The sequence below is a fragment of the Littorina saxatilis genome, linkage group LG10, assembly GCF_037325665.1.
Source record: "Littorina saxatilis isolate snail1 linkage group LG10, US_GU_Lsax_2.0, whole genome shotgun sequence".
NCBI classification, from domain to species: domain Eukaryota; kingdom Metazoa; phylum Mollusca; class Gastropoda; order Littorinimorpha; family Littorinidae; genus Littorina; species Littorina saxatilis.
Genome location: NC_090254.1, coordinates 36,540,264 through 36,560,832, shown reverse-complemented (window position 1 = coordinate 36,560,832; position 20,569 = coordinate 36,540,264). Strand labels below are relative to the sequence as shown.

Sequence of the window (20,569 nt, the reverse complement as noted above, 5' to 3'; positions counted from 1 at the left end):
GACCTTCTGTCAATGTCTGTACTTTTGTTTGTGCACAAGTGGGTTTGTGTGTGTGTGTGTGTGTGTGTGTGTGACATTGCGACATGTTATGATTATTAGTATGTTGTGTGTCATAAAAATAGAAACAACAAATGCATTGCACAGCTGTGGATTTGTTTTAATTGCATTTCATTTTCCAAATGTTTATTTGCACATACAAAGAACTTGTGTCTGCATGTAATTGTTGATAATTATGATAAACAAACCAAAACATGCAACCCAAAGCTGGTGCACTAGTGTTTACGATATCATGCAATTGATTCGCAAATAGACTCATTAGCAACAAGCACTTGCAAGAGAAACAAACTAGCATGAATCATCTAGAGCTGAAAACAGGTTTTCATAGCATGAGGGTATTTAGATAGCAGTGCCTTTTGATGACATGAAACAATAAAAACAGTCATGATTTAAATGTTTTGCACTGGACATCAGTTGATTAAGAAAGAAAAAAACAAATAAAATGTGCAATATTTTGCAATAAACTAACAAGCAAGTTTTATGACAACAGAAGTTCATGTTCTTTATCCAAACAAACTTGCTGTCAAGACAATCAGAAACGATTAATTAAAAAAGCGAAAACCGGAGTAGATCGAGTACATGTAATTCAAAACTGCACTACAATAGTAACCCCTTTTAATACCACCGAAACTCTGAGGAGATCGGATCTTCAAACGGAGAAGTCTTAAAATGAGCATAAATTAACAGATTTTTCTTTCTTTATTTGGTGTTTAATGTCGTTTTCAACCGTTCATGGTTATATCGCGACGGAGGGAAGGGGGGTGATGGGATAGAGCCACTTGTCAATTGTTTCTTGTTCACAAAAGCACTAATCAAAAATTTGCTCCAGGGGCTTGCAACGTAGTACGATGTATTACCTTACTGGGAGAATGCAAGTTTCCAGTACAAAGGACTTAACATTTCTTACATACTGCTTGACTAAAATCTTTACAAACGGCATTGACTATATTCTATACAAGAAACACTAAACAAGGGTAAAAGGAGAAACAGAATCCGTTAGTCGCTTCATACGACATGCTGGGGAGCATCGGGTAAATTCTTTCTCGTCCCAACCAATATGGGACTCCCCCTAACCCGCGGGGGGCGTAAATGAACAGAGGTTATAAACAGGGTCTAGAGAGGAGGGTCGTCGAAGATTAAGGGGTCTTAAAGGGGGGGGGGGGGGGGGTGTGTCTGTATTGGCAATGAGTACCTATATATAGCAACACTCCTATTTTGCCATACAAGCAAGCAAGCAAGCACACCATACAGACAGAGAGTAGAAAGAGAGTCAAAATTCTGCGTACCCAAAAAGTTTGAAACTAATTAAATGGACCACTTGAACGATGTTAACAAGTTTAGTATTGGAGAAACGATATCAGGATACGAACGTGCAGTGTTGGTAGTAAAAGGGCAGCATCTGACCGTGTGCAGTCGATAACAATATATATATTTAAGATTTTTTTTTAAAGATACAGTACATTCCTTTTTTGGTGTAAACGATCATGCACCGATCATCTGACATTAATTTACCCATGACTTTACAAGTGATAGTAACATCCATACACCGTGCTTTGACACACAGACAACATCAACCGCCTGTAGGAATATTTTGCTGATTAATTTCGCAAATTGACAGAGGTGTCACTATAACGAAGTTCATTCAATAACAAAAGTGCCACGACTCTGCACAACTTCCAGCCTGTTGATTGTCGGTGTGTGTCCAAGTGGAATGGTGCTCAGTCTTATCACAAGTAAGAATTAGCCTGGACAGCACTACGATGGTGTGCGCGATGACTCTCACGCAAAGGACAGTACAATGGTACCTGCGGCAATGAAAGGGCACCCTGGGGAGCAGCCAAAAGTTCCCCTACATTGCATGTGGCCTGTCATGACAGGTGTATATTGTGGTACAGATAATAGACAAAGGGACAACAGAATGTGTCCTTTTAAGGTAGGTGTCTCACATCGCAGGTATACCACTGTACCTTATTTTAAAGTAGCATCACATACACTCATATAGTCACGTATCATGATGATTGAGATGCAGCTCACGGCCAAATTCGGTTCAGATTCTCCAATCATTCGTCAACCTGGATAAATCCAGACAGTCATGCATTTGTAACTTAATGAAAGCAAGGTCTCGTGCTTGAATTGGAGCATTGTCTCGCACACAGGTCTAATAGTGATACGATTAACTAATGAATGAATTCCATGGCCTGTTAAACGACTGATTAAGAAGACTTTTGATTATAACTCTGATACGTTCATGTCCATGGCTGTGCACACAAAAAACACACAGCAGCCGGCAGTACTGTCATGTTTGAAATAATTACTAGGCCAGGAGGCGGCAAACCAGCCAAAACTGATTTTTTTTTAATCGCCGTTCTCCATGACAACTGAGCAGCTAGCGTTAGTGATACGATTAACCAATGAATGAATTCCATGGCCTGTTAAACGATTAAGAAGACTTTTGATTATAACTCTGATACGTTCATGTCCATAGCTGTGCACAAAAAAAACACAGCAGCCAGCAGTACTGTCATGTTTGAAATAATTACTAGGCCAGGAGGCGGCAAACCAGCCAAAACTGATTTTTTTTTTTTAATCGCCGTTCTCCATGACAACTGAGCAGCTAGCGTTAGTGATACGATTAACTAATGAATGAATTCCATGGCCTGTTAAACGACTGATTAAGAAGACTTTTGATTATAACTCTGATACGTTCATGTCCATGGCTGTGCACACAAAAAACACACAGCAGCCGGCAGTACTGTCATGTTTGAAATAATTACTAGGCCAGGAGGCGGCAAACCAGCCAAAACTGATTTTTTTTTAATCGCCGTTCTCCATGACAACTGAGCAGCTAGCGTTAGTGATACGATTAACCAATGAATGAATTCCATGGCCTGTTAAACGATTAAGAAGACTTTTGATTATAACTCTGATACGTTCATGTCCATAGCTGTGCACAAAAAGTCTTGTGGGAAACAAGGACATTTATGGGAAATCGGAATTCCTCTGCTGTAACCCCATGAATATTAATGAGTAGCACATGGACCAATCGCTGGGTAATGCCAGAGATTGTGCCAGCCAGCTTCGCGTGGATGCTTCCCCCTTGACCTCGTTCGGGCATTCTCTTCTTTGTCTACCTACAGACAACATCACTTTTTTGCTCTGTCTATACTCAGTTTGACTTATTCTCAGTCTTTTCCCTGACTTCTCTTCTTTATACTTCCTTCTCGCTCTCTTGTGTCTTCTATTCTTCTACTTGACCCCGTGTCTTCGCTTCAACGATCATTAAGGTACTGTTATTCATTATAATTTTCTTCGTTGTTGATCTTATTTTGCCGTGATGCCAGGAAAGCACGCCGTGATTGTAGGCCATTTTTACGGTCGAACAGACCCTCGGTCCCCCCCCCCCCCCCCCCGATTTCAACCTGATGGGAAAGGTCGATTCAGTAAAGTTGTTTTGTGTCGCGGGGGAAAGACTTTGGACATTTTAGAAAAAGAAGACATACTAGCCCTTTCGGTACGGAAACCCCACCTGGTATTGCTGATCATAGGCGATAACGATATTTGAGGGCCCCAAAGGGGGGGTGTCATCACGATCACGGGAAGGGAAATTTTAGCTTTCACGATCACAGTTACCTTGATTTTTGTTTTCACGATCACGAACACCAGTGGCAAATCACGGTCACGGTAAAAGTTGCAGGTACAGAAAGCACGTGTCAAAGTAAACACAACCACACAGTAATTCGCTCCTCTGGATCTATTGTTTATTCAACACAAAGTGAGAACTGTTGCACTTTTTTATTATTATTTTTTGAGTTCTCTTTCATACACACATAGAAATTCATATCATGGTTTGTAATCAGTAACAAGAATGTTGTTTTCATTGTTTTCTCTCTCTCTTTCTCTCTCTCTTTCGCCGTCTCTCTCTCTCTCTCTCTCTCTCTCTCTCTCTCTCTCTCTCTCTCTCTCTCTCTCTCTCTCTCTCTCTCTCTCTCCGACACTCATACACATTCAACTCCCACACCCTCACTCACACACATGAATATATATACTTACACAATTTCACATTTCCAGAGCTAAATCTTGTAAACCCATTTTCTCAAAAACTATTGGGTGGATTGAAATTAAAGTACATGTATGTGTGATGGGTTCTTTATTTTCAACTTTGCCGTACAATTTGAGGTAGGCCTACACCATCGCCTGGTTTCATGGGTTTGAAAAACAAACAGGAATGCTACAGGCCAAAAATGGTTTTACCTGAAAGAAGCCACAGTGCCAGTGGCGAAGCCACAAGCCTGAGCCTGCGAAGCAGGCGAGCCAACTAGGGGGGTCCGGGGGCATGCCCCCCCGGAATTTTTTTCAAAAAACGGTTAAAATCTGTGCAATCTGGTGCATTCTGGGCATCATTTTCAGGGCTGTAATAGTGTTGTGATCTTGTTAAAAATCCCATTTTAGCTTCCCCCCACCACCATTCAACACACCTCCAAACTGGTGAAAACAACACTACTGTGCGCTGGCTTCATTGAGACCGGCGCCCGGTCGCGTTGCGCGATATTCACACGGATCGTTTTTGCGGAAATGTTTCAACTTCACCGGAATAAATTTGACTTTACCGGATTTTAAAAACGGCTTTATCGGATTTCCGGCAATTACCGGAAAAGTAGCATGCCTGACAAAATCCCCAACGAACATGCCTTTGATCGTCTTTGACATGAGGATCAAGTGACCCAAACTGGCACGTCTCCCCGCCATTGTTTCTGAATTTAACCCATTGTTGATATTAAAGTTTACAGGCGCTAAAATAAATCCAAGCTTAATGCAAAGAAGCGACAATTAGAATCTATGCCAAGCGTGTCCACGTTGCTGGGATGAAAAACACATTTCTAGTTTCGGTTTTGGCTACACGCAGACGCGATCTCGACCCAGTCGAGGTCACACTGAGCGAGTGACAGCCGGACGTGGCAATGTCGACAATGTCAATGATCTCACTCAAACTCAAAGATCTTGAACAAATTTCAAGATCTTTGCCTACATTCAGAACAGACATAGATCAACATATCTTGATATTTCGTCTTCGGAAAGACCGACCCGTAGCCTGACCTTTCCACCAAGGAAGGCATTCTCGCCGCCTGCTTTGGTCTGGCTTGAATCCACAAAATATAACAGAAGTTCGATGACAGTACTGCTGCACGCCATTTTTGATCTTCGAATTCGAATTTGACTGAATGCACTCAAAACTTTTGCACGAAGCCCTTCCATTGGATGAAGTTTGGCAGACTAGCAATTTGCCTTCTGATTGGATCTTTTTTTTGTGTGATTGGTTCTCTTAAAGGGAAGCAATCGCTGTCAAAATCATATTTCTGAATGTGTTGTTGCTTCCCTTTAATCGGGATTGGCTCCTTGACGAATAGAGGATCATAGAGTGATACAGCTGTGAAAAATGTACGTTGAAAATAAAATGCTTTGCAATAATGCCCATCACGATCACGAAAACAAATGACGATCACGATCACGAGACTTGATTTTTTTGTCATCACGGATCACGGGCAAAGTCCCATCACGATCACAGAAATGGAAATTTCGGCAATCACGGTCACAGAAAGGTCAAAAAACGCCAATCACGATCACGATTTTAAACCCTTTGGGGCCCTCATATTTCCTTCGACACTGACCCAAACGGCGGGTTAGCCGGTCGGATTCTTGCAGTTGCGTCTGTGATAGCAGCTCGGACCGGCGCTCACGTCATCATTTCTAAGTTTTTACCTCGGCAACGCGCCCCTTCGTGTGTAAGAAAACGAATGCATGAAACCACTCTGGAAGAAAAACACGCAAGTTACTGTAAAATGTGTAATCATGCTGTGGGCCTTTGTTAAAGCTGTGGTCTATTTATGACTTTACGGGGCTACGAGTTTGAAAAATAGTGATACAATCATGTACAGAATTCTGTACAGCAAACACTACCCGAAACCCCACCTATACGGCGTGTATGACCTTGAGAGCTTCAGTCAACGCTTGAATTTTGCAGGGATAACATCCGGTTTGCTCTCTCAAAACTGATCATATTTTATCTTCAAGAGAGATCAAGGGGAAAAAATAAACGCCCTGGCGAAGATTCGAACTCTCGACCTCGAGACTTCGTGTCTCATGTCCTAACCACTAGGCTACTGCGCCTATTGAGAAAAAGAAGAAAAAACATTGATATGAATGCAGGTTATGTTATTCTTGAAGCAGCATGATTTATACCTCTATCCGCCCATTGTTCAGAAGTGAAAACATGTATAACTATTTCTTAGATGTATGTTTTCAACTGCACAGAGCTTTGGAGAGATTCAATTACTGTTCTTGTCATTTTTCTTGCATGTTGTAAATAGAGATATCGCAGCTATTTGCGAGAATGTCGTGTAGCATGACGGTGTAAACATGTACTGCGATTCCGTGAAACATGTTTGCGAATAAAGGCAAATTCTAATGACAATTTTTACGTTTTTGCAACGCATGAATGGTGATTCAAGCGTAGAATGATATAAAATTATTAATTTGTTATCTTTGACAACACTGGTGAAGTGGCCTAGCGGTTAAGACATCGGCCCCGACATTTCGAGGCCCCGAGGCCTTGAGTTCGAATCCCTGCCAAGTCGTTTATTTTTTCTGCTCGATCTTTCGTGACAAATATGCTCAGCTCTGAGAGAGCAAACCGGATGTTACCACTGCAAAATCCAAACGTTAACTGAAGCTCTCAAGGTCATACACGCCGTATAGGTGGGGTTTCGGGTAGTGTTTGCTGTACAGAATTCTGTACATGATTGTATCACTATTTTTCAACCTCGTAGCCCCGGAAAGTCATAAATAGACCACAGCTTTAACAACGATCTCGCATCGTCCGTGCGCGGCGTGCCTTTGGTTCTTTCTGGAACCACAACGGAAGGTGTAATGTTTGATGGTGTGTGTGTTATGAAGGATTCGCTCGGATTGTGGACTTAGGAGACAGAGGTAAAATACATGTGTGTTTATTCAGCCATCTTAGTTAGGGAAGAGGGGGACCACTCTTCTGGTTATAGTACATGTAAAGTAGGTGGTTATCTCCCATGTACAGATATTTGGTATTGGACATAAAACATAGATTATGTTTTAGCAGAATGTTACAGAGGGTTTGACCGATCAACGTCAAATTGGCAACTTGGCTCGAAATCCCACGGTTTGCACCAGTTTTATAAATCAGTTCGCGGTGCCTTGTTGGCTGGCGCTAAAAAGCCCCCGCGGGTGTGAGTTCTGCCATATGCCGCACCCTGCATTTTCGAAATTCCAACATGTTCGGCTGTTTTCGGAATGACGTCATGATCGGCTCCCTCCGTGGAATGTGCTATTTTTGTATGGTTCTATGCCACGGTGCATTTTCTGTTATTGCCAAGCACTGGCCCATGCCACATTGCACTTTATGTTATTGCCAAGAACTGGCACCATGCCACCGTGCACTTTATATTGATTGCCAAGCACTGGTTCTATGCCACGGTGCACTTGATGTTATTGCCAACCACTGGCCCATGCCACCTTGCATTTTATGTTTTTGCCAGGCACTGGTTCTATGCCACGGTACACTTTCTGTTATTGCCAAGCACTGGCACATGCCACCTTGCATTTTGTTATTGCCCAGCACTGGCACTATGCCACCTTGCACTTTATATTGATTGCCAAGCACTGGCTCATGCCACCGTGCACTCTATGTTGATTTCAAGCTCTGGCCAATGCCACCTTGCACTTTATGTTGATTGCCAAGCACTGGCTCTTGCCACCGTGCACTCTATGTTGATTCAGTTCAAGCTCTGTCCCATGCCACCTTGCACTTGCCAAGCACTGGCTCATGCCACCGTGCACTCTGTTGATTTCAAGCTCTGGCCCATGCCACCTTGCACTTTATGTTGATTGCCAAGCACTGGCTCTTGCCACCGTGCACTCTCTGTTGATTCAGTTCAAGCTCTGTCCCATGCCACCTTGCACTTGCCAAGCACTGGCTCATGCCACCGTGCACTCTGTTGATTTCAAGCTCTGGCCCATGCCACCTCGCACTTTATGTTGATTGCCAAGCACTGGCTCTTGCCACCGTGCACTCTATGTGGATTTCAAGCTCTGGCCCATGCCACCTTGAACTTGCCAAGCACTGGCTCATGCCACCGTGCACTCTATGTTGATTTCAAGCTCTGTCCCATGCCACCTTGAACTTGCCAAGCACTGGCTCATGCCACCGTGCACTCTATGTTGATTTCAAGCTCTGTCCCATGCCACCTTGAACTTGCCAAGCACTGGCTCATGCCACCGTGCACTCTATGTTGATTCAGTTCAAGCTCTGTCCCATGCCACCTTGAACTTGCCAAGCACTGGCTCATGCCACCGTGCACTCTATGTTGATTCAGTTCAAGCTCTGTCCCATGCCACCTTGAACTTGCCAAGCACTGGCTCATGCCACCGTGCACTCTATGTTGATTCAGTTCAAGCTCTGTCCCATGCCACCTTGAACTTGCCAAGCACTGGCTCATGCCACCGTGCACTCTATGTTGATTCAGTTCAAGCTCTGTCCCATGCCACCTTGAACTTGCCAAGCACTGGCTCATGCCACCGTGCAATATATGTTGATTTCAAGCTCTGGCACTATGCCACCTTGCACATTGTTGATCGCCAAGCACTGGCACTATGCCACCATGCACTTTATGTTGATGCCAAGCACTGGCTCTATGCCACTGTGCACTTTCTGTTTATTGCCAAGCATGCCCCAGTGCACTTATGTTCTGAACTTCACTTGTCCTTCAGCCTAATTGGGCTGACTGGGCCACTACAGTGTGATTGAGGATTTGCCTTCGTAAACGATAGATTCATATTCCTTCTCCTGCTATGTCTCTGTGCCAATGAATGCACACCCTCCATACAGAACACTAGTTCGGCTGCCCGTTTGTATTCCTGGTTTGCAGCATGCCTCCTAAGCGCAGAGCTGCCGCTGGTGTTGCCTCGGCTACGGCCAAACTGAGGAGACCAACCCGGGGACCCATCAGGGCTCAAGCACACCCAGTTGATGTCGCCCCCCCCCCCCCCCCCCCTGGGAGCCAGGCAGCAACCAGCTGCTCCCCCAGCTGCAGCTCCTGACCCGGCGCTTGTCCAAGCGGTCACACAGGCCGTCCTCCAGGCGTTGGTGGCCCAGGAAGCTGCCGCTGAGCTCCCCGAGGACCCTGTGATGAACGTGATCGACAACGCCGTCACCGACATAACAGGTACCTACCCTCCCGTAACCCTCGGTCAGTCCCACTTTATATCGTCTTCCAGCCCAGTTACTGCCACTATTTCGGAAAAACTAAAAGACCAAATTTGGCAGGGTCAATTTATTGACCTACATGACCTACTGGAAGATCCCGCTAATGAACCCCCTCTCTTTGCGTTTGACCCGACTTCCCCAACTGGCCTTTATCTACAGAAGCGCCCCAAAATGAAGCCCCAAATGGACCCAACCACATGGACCCTGGCTTGGAACCGTTTTTCTGCCATCGTCACTGCGAGACGGCCTGAGCTAGCTCCTGGGCTAGCTCACCACATGGAGGTCATGGTCAAGATGGCAGGGAAGCGGGGCGACTGGCGTTTTTATGACGCCCAGTTTCGTCGCCTGATCGAGCGAGGGGAAGCCATTTGGGGTACCACTCACTTGGAACTTTATATGAATGCCACGATGGCATCCCACCCAACCTCCCTTGGGCTTACAAACTCCCTCCCTCGTACTTCCCAACAAGTCCCCATCCCCAGCGGGGCATGTTTTTCCTTCCACAAATCAGGTGAATGCTCAGCAGGCACGCAATGTTCTTATCAACATCAGTGTTTTAATGCTGGGTGCAGAGCATTTCACCCAACCACCCACTGCCCCAAACCAGTGACCCACCCCTTTTCAATCCTGCCTCGGTTTTTAAACAACCGCGGTAGAGGCAATCGCTCCCATGAGTTTCAATTTGGATCACAGCCCCAGCAATCCTTTCAGCCCCGTTTCTCTCACCCAGCCCACGATACATAAAAACTAGTCACATTTTGAATGTAACCGGCACCATCCGTCTGTGTCATACTAGTCACATTTTGAATGTTTTCAAGGCACCATCTATCTGGTGTCAACCATCAGATTCTGATCACAGACTGTCGGTGTGTCCAAGCCCCATCACTTTATCAGAATTGCAAAAGAAGTCCGCGATGACATGTTCATGTGGACATTGTTTCTGAAAGTTTTCAATGGCAAATCTCTTGTTCTTCCTGGCAGATTCCTGATCTCGGATTCACTTAACCTGTTCACAGATGCATTTGGTTCACTAGGTTATGGAGCAGTCTTTGGCTCAGTGGTTGCTGGGACATGGAACGACCTGTGGCGCGCGCTCCCAGTCAATCACCCTGCTTGAGCTGTACCCCATCGTGCTGGCAGTGGAACTGTGGGGAGAGTCCCTCGCTAACAAATGTTTGTCTTTTTACACAGATAATCTGGCCTTGGCGGATATTCTCACCAAACAGACCTCCAAGGATAGACTTATCATGACACAACCCAGTGCAGGTACCTCTGCTGCCCTGCTTGAACCCCAAACCTCCATGTTAAGCCCACTCCTCAAATCTACTCCTCAAATCGTCTCTTGCTCCACCCACTCAGAGGTCATACCGTCGAGCCTGGACCTTATTTGTAGAGTTTGCTGACAAGCATTGCCTAGCATTAGCACCTCCCATTCCAGTAGGCACCATTGCACTGTTCATTTCCTTCCTCACGAATAAGTCGTACAAGCCGGCTACAATCTCCTCGTATGTGTCTGCCCTGGGATACATACATAAGATGTGTGCCGTCCCTGATCCAACGTCCTCCCTCAGCCTACTTGCAATTGCGCCGTCCAGGTAACAGCCCTCTTTTTGCATGGGCTTCTGGCAGACCAGTCCTACCTAAGGAATTCGAAACAGTGCTCAAACGAGCTTTGGTCTTTTGTCAGGTTGACCCCTCTCATTACCATTGTTATAGCTTTCGTATAGGTGCAGCAACTGCAGCAGCCGAGCGAGGCTTGTCAGACCCGTCAGCTCGGAAGATGGAAATCGGATGCCTTCAAAACATACATACGGGACGAACGTTCGTCCGCACTCTAGTTCCAACCCCGCCTTGTCGAGAGTTCAGTTATGCTAGGAAGGGCAGAGTGTCCTCTGTAACCTCTCCTTAGTGTTATTATGTTAATTGCATTGTTCGGTGTGTCTCCCAGTGGTGCAACAGCTAGGAAGGGCAGAGTGTGCTCTGTAACCTCTCCTTAGTGTTATTATGTTAATTGCATTGTTCGGTGTGTCTCCCAGTGGTGCAACAGCTAGGAAGGGCAGAGTGTGCTCTGTAACCTGTCCCATGTTATTATGGTTACTGCCCTGTCATGCATGTCTGTTTGGATTAACCTCCGGCAGAGACTTTTTCAGCTCTCCTCCAATAATTTCTTGTCTTTTTTCAGCTCCTTGGCAAAGGCAGACAGTATTATGACTCCTGTACAATTTATGTGTCCATTTTACTGCCGGGAATCTCTCTGTTTGAATTTGTGCAGGATGTTCTCCTGTCTCAGTATCCACAAGGCACAACAACAACATAGTCTTTACCAACCACGAGGATGAGGGCTGCTGCCAGAACACTGCTCAAATCTACTCATATCGTTTCAAGTCTGTGTCTCCATCCGTTGGATTTCCCCCTAAACAGTGTTGTTGCATAGGCCACTATTTCTCTTACTTCCTACTTTTGGCGCTGCGCAGCCAATTGCCTGGCAATTGTCAGCGTTATGGCGGAACAGCCCCAAAAGCTTTATGGACTCTCTAGATTTTATAATGAAATTCAATTGTTGGATTCCATGAGAATCCCAAACTAAATTAATTAACAGGTTGGGCAATTAACTATCTATTCTTGAAAAACATAGGTAAGGTAAAATAATTACAGAATTTAATAAGGTAAAATAATTACAGAATTTAATAAATAATTGTCACTTCGGTGGCCTACTGCAGCAACACTATGCATTGACTCTGTTGTTTTTTGCTTGTATGTTAATTGTGTGAACTGTGTCTCATCTGCCTTGTCTCCACTGATTTCACATAAAAAGTCTTGTGGGAAACAAGGACATTTATGGGAAATCGGAATTCCTCTGCTGTAACCCCATGAATATTAATGAGTAGCACATGGACCAATCGCTGGGTAATGCCAGAGATTGTGCCAGCCAGCTTCGCGTGGATGCTTCCCCCTTGACCTCGTTCGGGCATTCTCTTCTTTGTCTACCTACAGACAACATCACTTTTTTGCTCTGTCTATACTTTTGACTTATTCTCAGTCTTTTCCCTCCCACCCATCCCTATGTTTACCAGTTATCCCCTTTGTTACATATTGCAATGCAAATTTAGATTCTTATCCTTGTCATGGTGTCATTATATTGCAAGCTATTATTGTTGTCACCTTGCTGAATGTTAGTAAATTTGCTTGTACTTTTAGTTCCTGTCACTGGAATGAGTTAGCCTCTAACGATTGGTTGTCCATGCCATAATTCGGCCCATGGTTTATTACATTACATGCCCTTATTGGCTCCTATTCACTTTTTATTCTGACAATTTTTATTCTGCATGCTGCCAGGGTGTGCTGGCACCACCGTTTGAGCTTCGGTGCAGTACCATTATTGATTGGTCTGGAACCGAAACTTAGGCTATAGTCCACAGTTGCACTAGGTCCAGACTACTTCCCTTTCGCCCTGAGCGGTTTTTGGGCTGAGCAGCCGGCGACTGTGGCAACTGGCATAAACATATATCTAAATATAATATCAAACGAACGTTTCAATTGTCAGCGTTATGGCGGAACAGCCCCAAAAGCTTTATGGACTCTCTAGATTTTATAATGAAATTCAATTGTTGGATTCCATGAGAATCCCAAACTAAATTAATTAACAGGTTGGGCAATTAACTATCTATTCTTGAAAAACATAGGTAAGGTAAAATAATTACAGAATTTAATAAGGTAAAATAATTACAGAATTTAATAAATAATTGTCACTTCGGTGGCCTACTGCAGCAACACTATGCATTGACTCTGTTGTTTTTTGCTTGTATGTTAATTGTGTGAACTGTGTCTCATCTGCCTTGTCTCCACTGATTTCACATAAAAAACACACAGCAGCCGGCAGTACTGTCATGTTTGAAATAATTACTAGGCCAGGAGGCGGCAAACCAGCCAAAACTGATTTTTTTTTTTTTAATCGCCGTTCTCCATGACAACTGAGCAGCTAGCGTTAGTGATACGATTAACTAATGAATGAATTCCATGGCCTGTTAAACGATTAAGAAGACTTTTGATTATAACTCTGATAGGTTCATGTCCATGGCTGTGCACAAAAAAAACCACAGCAGCCGGCAGTAGGCCTACTGTCATGTTTGAAATAATTACTAGGCCAGGAGGCGGCAAACCAGCCAAAACTGATTTTCTTTTTTAATCCGCCGTTCTCCATGACAACTGAGCAGCTAGCGTTAGTGATACGATTAACCAATGAATGAATTCCATGGCCTGTTAAACGATTAAGAAGACTTTTGATTATAACTCTGATACGTTCATGTCCATAGCTGTGCACAAAAAACACACAGCAGCCGGCAGTAGGCCTACTGTCATGTTTGAAATAATTACTGGGCCAGGAGGCGGCAAACCAGCCAAAACTGATACTTTTTTTTTTAATCGCCGTTCTCCATGACAACTGAGCAGCTAGCGTTAGGCATATTGCAAATGTTCCAGTTGTGTCATGCCTCAAGTGAACACACAATGCTACGGCAACGATCTGTGATTGTACATTTTCCCTGTTCCCCCGAAAGCGGCGTATGGCTGCCTAAATGGCGGATTAAAAACGGCCATACACGTAAAAACCCACTCGTGCCAAAAAAAGAACACGAGTGTGCGAGGGAGTTTCAGCCCATGAACGCAGAAGAAGAAGAAGTACATTTTCCCCAACATACAGAGACTTTTTTTCCAACCCTAATTAGTTCAAGAAGAACTGAGAAGAAGCAACAAATAGGCCCTGAAATGATTCAAGTAACCAATACAGATCCAGTAAAAGGTGCATACTTTTTTTCTGATACGCGGCTTTATTTCTATACACAGTCTATAAGCGGTATCACAGCCGGCACATGCAAAGAAAATGAAAACACGCAGAAAGGTAAATTTATCACAATTATTAGCGACACAAATATCACAGTACCGACTGTCCAACACCGACAAGGAAAATAACAGTAACACACACATCATATACACACACACGCACGCACACACACACACACACTGGGACACACACACACACACACACACACTGACACACACACACCGTGACACGGCCGTGAAACACAGACGCGCACACACACACACGCACACAAAGTAAATTGGCAATGGGTTTTAATTCTCCTGCACTGGCAGTTACTCAGTGAGACTTGAAGCCATCAGTAATTTATACTTCTATACCGGTGTAGTACGAGCAAATTACTCCCACAACATTTTTACTCCCGAGTAAAAATTTCGTACGAAAATTGTACTCCCCTCACGAGAAAATTACTCCCCCATAACACGAGAAAATTACTCCCCACGACAGGTGTACTCCGAGTCAATAACGAATAAATCACTCCACCCTAGCAAATGTTTCGTGGAGTAAATATTTCGTGTTACACCGGCACTGCAAAACAAACCGAGCAAAGTAAAATGTCCAAAAAAACCTACCTTGTATGGCTTTTTGAATTCGTAAAGGAATCAGTAGCATAGAGGAATAGGCCAATACTCATACACCCTCTTTTCTTTATTTCTTTTTCGTCTCTTTCAGATTTTAAAAGAAAATTGGAGTTGATGCCGTGAAAATGGAAGGTTGGAATGGGGTCATGACTAAATATTGATGCGATCTTGATCCAGTCCGTTTAATTTAAGTCATGCAAAACATTATAAGATGTTTGATGGGTTGTTGACAGACCAGCTTTTTTGTCGGTCGAGGGGGAGCATATCGTCTTTTGTTTCATATTTATTGACCAAGGCCAAAGGCAGCGGTCAATAAATATGAAACAAAAGTTGATATGCTCCCCGAGGACCGACAAAAAAGCTGGTCTGTCAACAAACCACCAACCATCGTTTTTGTCATCATTTTGGTAGTGAGAAAATAAGTGCACAATCAACCCAGGGAGCCATGCTTTGAAACACGGGTTCCGTGTTGATAACCACACGAGTCCCGGTTTGATAACCACTGGCAATCAAAGATGGCGTGTGAAAGCAACTTTCTGTGTTTTTGAGTTCATTAAATGTTGGGATGAATATGTCAGGTTTGAGGATGCACAGTTCTGTAGGTTGATCTCGGTATTTCACCCCCTCGGCTTTCTGTTGTAAATATTAAGCTGAGTGATCGAATGTGGAAGCTACGTTTGGTCAAAGGTCACAGAAGATTTGCGTCGTGCAGCGAAGGAAAGAATCGCGATCTTGTTTCCGACTCAGTACCTCTTTGTTATATTTAGTCAAGTTTTGACTAAATATTTTAACATAGAAGGGGGAATCGAGACGAGGGTCATGGTGTATGTGTGTGTGTGTGCGTGTGTGTGTGCGTGTGTGTGTGTGTGTGTGTGTGTGTGTGTGTGTGTAGAGCAATTCAGACTAAACTACTGGACCGATCTTTATGGAATTTTACATGAGAGTTCCTGGGTATGAAATCCCCAGACGTTTTTTTCATTTTTTTCGATAAATGTCTTTTATGACGTCATATCCGGCTTTTTGTGAAAGTTAAGGCGGCACTGTCACGCCCTCATTTTTCAATCAAATTGATTCAAATTTTGGTCAAGTAATCTTCGACGAAGGCCGGACTTTGGTATTGCATTTCAGCTTGGTGGCTTAAAAATTAATTAATGACTTTGGTCATTAAAAATCTGAAAATTGTAAAAAAAAATAACAATTTATAAAACGATCCAAATTTACGTTTATCTTATTCTCCATCATTTGCTGATTCCAAAAACATATAATTATGTTATATTCGGATTAAAAACAAGCTCTGAAAATTAAATATATAAAAATTATTATCAAAATTAAATTGTCCAAATCAATTTAAAAACACTTTCATCTTATTCCTTGTCGGTTCCTGATTCCAAAAACATATAGATATGATATGTTTGGATTAAAAACACGCTCAGAAAGTTAAAACAAAGAGAGGTACACGTACAGAAACGCGTGCTATCCTTCTTAGCGCAACTACTACCCCGCTCTTCTTGTCAATTTCACTGCCTTTGCCATGAGCGGTGGACTGACGATGCTACGAGTATACGGTCTTGCTGAAAAATGGCATTGCGTTCAGTTTCATTCTGTGAGTTCGACAGCTACTTGACTAAATATTGTATTTTCGCCTTACGCGACTTGTTGTTTACTTTTGCCAGTTTGCCAGTTCGTTTTTGGAACTTTGCAAAGCAGTGTCGTGTCGTCTGTTTAGGTCTGGGGAAACACCAATGAAAAGAGCCGAAGAATCCCCGAGCGTTTCTATTGGGTTTGCTTTTGATTATCCATGTATAACCTGCTTCCTGCAACTATGGTAACCGGGGATTTATTGCCTGGGGAACATGAGATTTATTTCCCAGGTGCTTGTGAATGAAAACTCGTGAAAATGATGACAATCGTGTTTGAGTACACCATCTTGTTTTGATTAAACTATCCGATAACAATACAAACACAATAACAACACGTTAATGTTCATTGAAATTGGTACATTAAAATGGAATTTTCCCCATGACACAACGGCGTGAGCCAGCCTCAAAATTATAACTAATGCAAAAAGCCATGTAGTCCCAAATAATATCTTGTCTAAGTTGATTCTTCCTCTGAAACATTTGTTTTTACTTTAATTCTATTTTCCTTTATCCCTTTTGTGTTTTTCATGTGGGCGGTGGCGAGCAAACCCATTGCTTCAGTGTAAGCTGGAGAAGACCAGTGGAAAAATAAAACGGAAGTGCTGTTTAGTCCCGGCATGCTCTCTGACACTTTCTGTCCGAAGTGTGGCTCTGCCAGCATGGCTTTGTATTGGTCGGAAGTCACGTGTCCGCGCATGCCAAAGAGGACTTCCGGTGTCGGCGTGTTTCCGGTGAAATTTGATCCGTTTTGGGTGGTGATGGAGTTGGACGGAAACCAGTATGGTAGACTCTGCAAGGTCACGTGTAACACAATGAGAAAGTCAAGTTATACGTGTGTCTGTGAGTTTCTGCACGCGTGCGTGCGTTCGCACATATATGAGTGTGTGTGTGTGTGTGTGTGTGTGTGTGTGCGTGCGTGTGAGTGTGTGTGTGTGTGTGTGTATGTGTGTGTGTGTGTGTGTGTGTGTGTGTGTGTGTGTGTGTGTGTGCCGTGTGTGTGAAAACAGACAAAGTGATATAATTGTATTCCCTATTGCGTCCTGTATCTAAACATATATTGTTGCGTTGTATTTTATTGACAAATATGCTTAAAAACGAAGAAAAAAACGTCAAATAACCACTTTCTTTAATTTTTGGAATAAGACACTTAAAAACTATCTACTGTCTCACCTCGCAATGTTTGTGCAGCGTGGCGCGAATGACGTTTGTGCGGGAATTTTTGCCACTGGTCGACCTTGAAGTGACGTAATTCACCAGTCTCCTCGCTGCCAGCGCTACGTCATTGGGGGTGTCTGTGATAGCAAACACACACACACACACACACACACACACACACACACACACACACACACACACACACACACACACACACACACACACACACACACACGTAAAACAGGTTAAGAGATGATCAACAATATAAGTCCTATAACGATACAGCTCTGTACTGACCTGGCAAGAACATAAGGTGGTGTTTTTTTATATAAAAAGTACACGCATAGAGCAATATAAGTCCTACAACGACACAGCTCTATACTGACCTCACAAGAACACAAGGTGGTGTATTTTGATATAACATGTACAAGCATAGAGCAATATAAGTCCTACAACGACACAGCTCTATACTGACCTCACAAGAACATAAGGTGGCGTATTTTGATATAAAATGTACAAGCATAGAGCAACTCACAAGAACATAAGGTGGTATATTTTGGTGTAAAAAGTAAAAGCAGAGAGCAATATATATAAGTATTGTAACAATACAGTTATTTACTGACCTTTCTAGAACATAAGGAGGTGTTATTTTAGTGTAAAATTCCACGCCGCAAAGAGCAATATAAGTCCTATAACGACATAGCTCTATACTGACCTCACAAGAACTTAAAGGTACTGAACTTGTCAAATCCAGGTGCACGGAGCCCCTGGGGCTTTTAGTCATACCTTAGGCAGCTATCCGTTAGAAGAACTACCAAGTTTCATTGACTTGCACCCATGCAAAGAGTCAAGAACTGCGATTTTTTTACGAATTAATTTCGTACTCGGACCCGGCTGGTCTTGACCTATTTTTGGATCTAAATTTAGATCAGGTAGATCATCACATCATGCACAAAAAGACACGTCACTAGCAAACTATGTCAGACGTCATCATGAGTTTGTAAAACAAAATGGAGGCCGGAATCACTCAGTTGAATCGAACTCCGACCAAACACCAACGTAATAACTAGGTTAATTTACGCACTCGCGTGAACAAGAAACTGTCGAGCTTCACAGATGTCGTCGTTGGGTAGTTTTGGGTTTGTTTTACTACCATAGGAGGATTTTTGAACTGTAAATGCACTCAGCTGCAACAAAAACGCAAAACGAAGGCTGTGAGCTGCACTGTGCCTTTAAGGTGGCGTATTTTGATATAAAAAGTACAGACAGAGAGTAATATAAGTCCTACAACGACACAGCTCTATTCTGACCTTGCAAGAAGATTAGGCGGTGTTCTGTGGTGTAAACAGTCCATGCAGAGAGCAAAATATTTGCAGCAGTAGCTGTGGCGAACTGACGATCCCCGCCGGAGGCCTGAAACAAATAAAGGATAATAATTATATAGTTTAACTCCATCCGCCAAGGACGGTCCCAAGCCCGGCTGAAAAAGGAGGAGGATTGGGCGTGGGGTTAGCACCCCCTCCCTGTAAAAAAGACTTCGCTACAGAAACGTCAACAACAGAAGAAGCTGTTGTTGGCGGCCCATACCCTGACAGGAGTGACGGGCATTGAGTGAGTTGAGTTAAGCACTTAATGAGATATGAAAATATCACAGATATAATAACAATAACAATAACAATAACAGCCCTTTATTGTCCATTAAAATATTACATAAGAATGGACAATTTTCTTCGGCAAACGGATGTTTCATGAGAAACGTTAACAAAAGAGATTCGACGTTTCCCTAATATCAGCTTTCATCCATTCCGGGAACTTGTTGTCTACAAGTCAGTTGAATTCGGGGGTAGTCATTAGCATGCAATGGTGTACTAGAAATAAGAATACACACTGTCGTAAACATTTACAGAATAAAAATGTATGTTTAATTACCACTAAGCGAAGAGTGTTAAAGACTATTCGATTTCATATCAGTTCATTCATTATGTTTACAAGACTGGCTTGAAACGCTAGTACTCATAATAGCAATCTTTTTTGTTATATTTAGTCAAGTTTTGACTAAATATTTTAACATCGAGGGGGAATCGAAACGAGGGTCGTGGTGTATGTGCGTGTGTGTGTGCGTGCGTGCGTGTGTGTGTGTGTGTGTAGAGCGATTCAGACTAAACTACTGGACCGATCTTTATGAAATTTGACATGAGAGTTCCTGGGTATGAAATCCCCATACGTTTTTTTCATTTTTTTGATAAATGTCTTTGATGACGTCATATCCGGCTTTTCGTGAAAGTTGAGGCGGCACTGTCACGCCCTCATTTTTCAACCAAATTGGTTCAAATTTTGGTCAAGTAATCTTCGACAAAGCCCGGGGTTCGGTATTGCATTTCAGCTTGGTGGCTTAAAAATTAATTAATGACTTTGGTCATTAAAAATCTGAAAATTGTAAAAAAAAATACAAATTTATAAAACGATCCAAATTTACGTTTATCGTATTCTCCATTATTTGCTGATTCCAAAAACATATAAATATGTTATATTCGGATTAAAAACAAGCTCTGAAAATTAAATATATAACAATTATTATCAAAATTAAATTGTCCAAATCAATTTAAAAACACTTTCATCTTATTCCTTGTCGGTTCCTGATTCCAAAAACATATAGATATGATATGTTTGGATTAAAAACACGCTCAGAAAGTTAAAACAAAGAGAGGTACAGAAAAGCGTGCTATCCTTCTTAGCGCAACTACTACCCCGCTCTTCTTGTCAATTTCACTGCCTTTGCCATGAGCGGTGGACTGACGATGCTACGAGTATACGGTCTTGCTGAAAAATGGCAGCTACTTGACTAAATATTGTATTTTCGCCTTACGCGACTTGTTCTACTTGCTGACTGCTGCATGTATCAGTCGTCCTTTTATTTGTAACAGGTTTAACAAAATAATAATAAAAGCGAATCTACGAAGCTTTCATA

At 42.9% G+C, this 20,569-nt stretch overlaps 1 protein-coding gene and 2 long non-coding RNA genes across 5 annotated transcripts in view; 1 reads left to right on the top strand and 2 right to left on the bottom strand.

Annotated features, from left to right (window-relative positions):
- LOC138978699 (uncharacterized) overlaps positions 1 to 20,569 on the bottom strand; it is a 35,073-nt gene that overhangs the window by 3,535 nt on the left and 10,969 nt on the right. Inside the window, exons 8-10 of one of the 2 annotated variants that reach the window (XM_070351492.1) lie at positions 18,912 to 19,014; positions 17,617 to 17,738; positions 15,900 to 17,236 (exon numbers count right to left, since the gene is read on the bottom strand). In XM_070351492.1, the coding sequence (XP_070207593.1) occupies positions 16,901 to 17,236; positions 17,617 to 17,738; positions 18,912 to 19,014 (561 nt within the window). In that variant the 3' untranslated portion in view covers positions 15,900 to 16,900. Of the gene's footprint in view, positions 1 to 15,899; positions 17,237 to 17,616; positions 17,739 to 18,911; positions 19,015 to 20,569 lie in introns of those variants that run through there. The other variant, XM_070351493.1, reaches the window with a different exon arrangement.
- On the bottom strand, positions 117 to 15,653 carry LOC138978712 (uncharacterized). Its single transcript, XR_011459769.1, has 3 exons — positions 13,214 to 15,653; positions 2,487 to 3,016; positions 117 to 2,255 (listed from the first exon to the last, which is right to left on the bottom strand). It is a non-coding gene; the product is annotated as an uncharacterized lncRNA (long non-coding RNA).
- LOC138978713 (uncharacterized) lies at positions 2,948 to 12,077 on the top strand. 2 transcript variants are annotated; one of them, XR_011459771.1, is made up of 3 exons: positions 2,948 to 3,341; positions 9,012 to 9,308; positions 11,622 to 12,077. It is a non-coding gene; the product is annotated as an uncharacterized lncRNA (long non-coding RNA). The 2 variants fall into 2 exon arrangements; XR_011459770.1 differs by lacking the exon at positions 2,948 to 3,341 and having other exon boundaries at positions 8,136 to 9,308.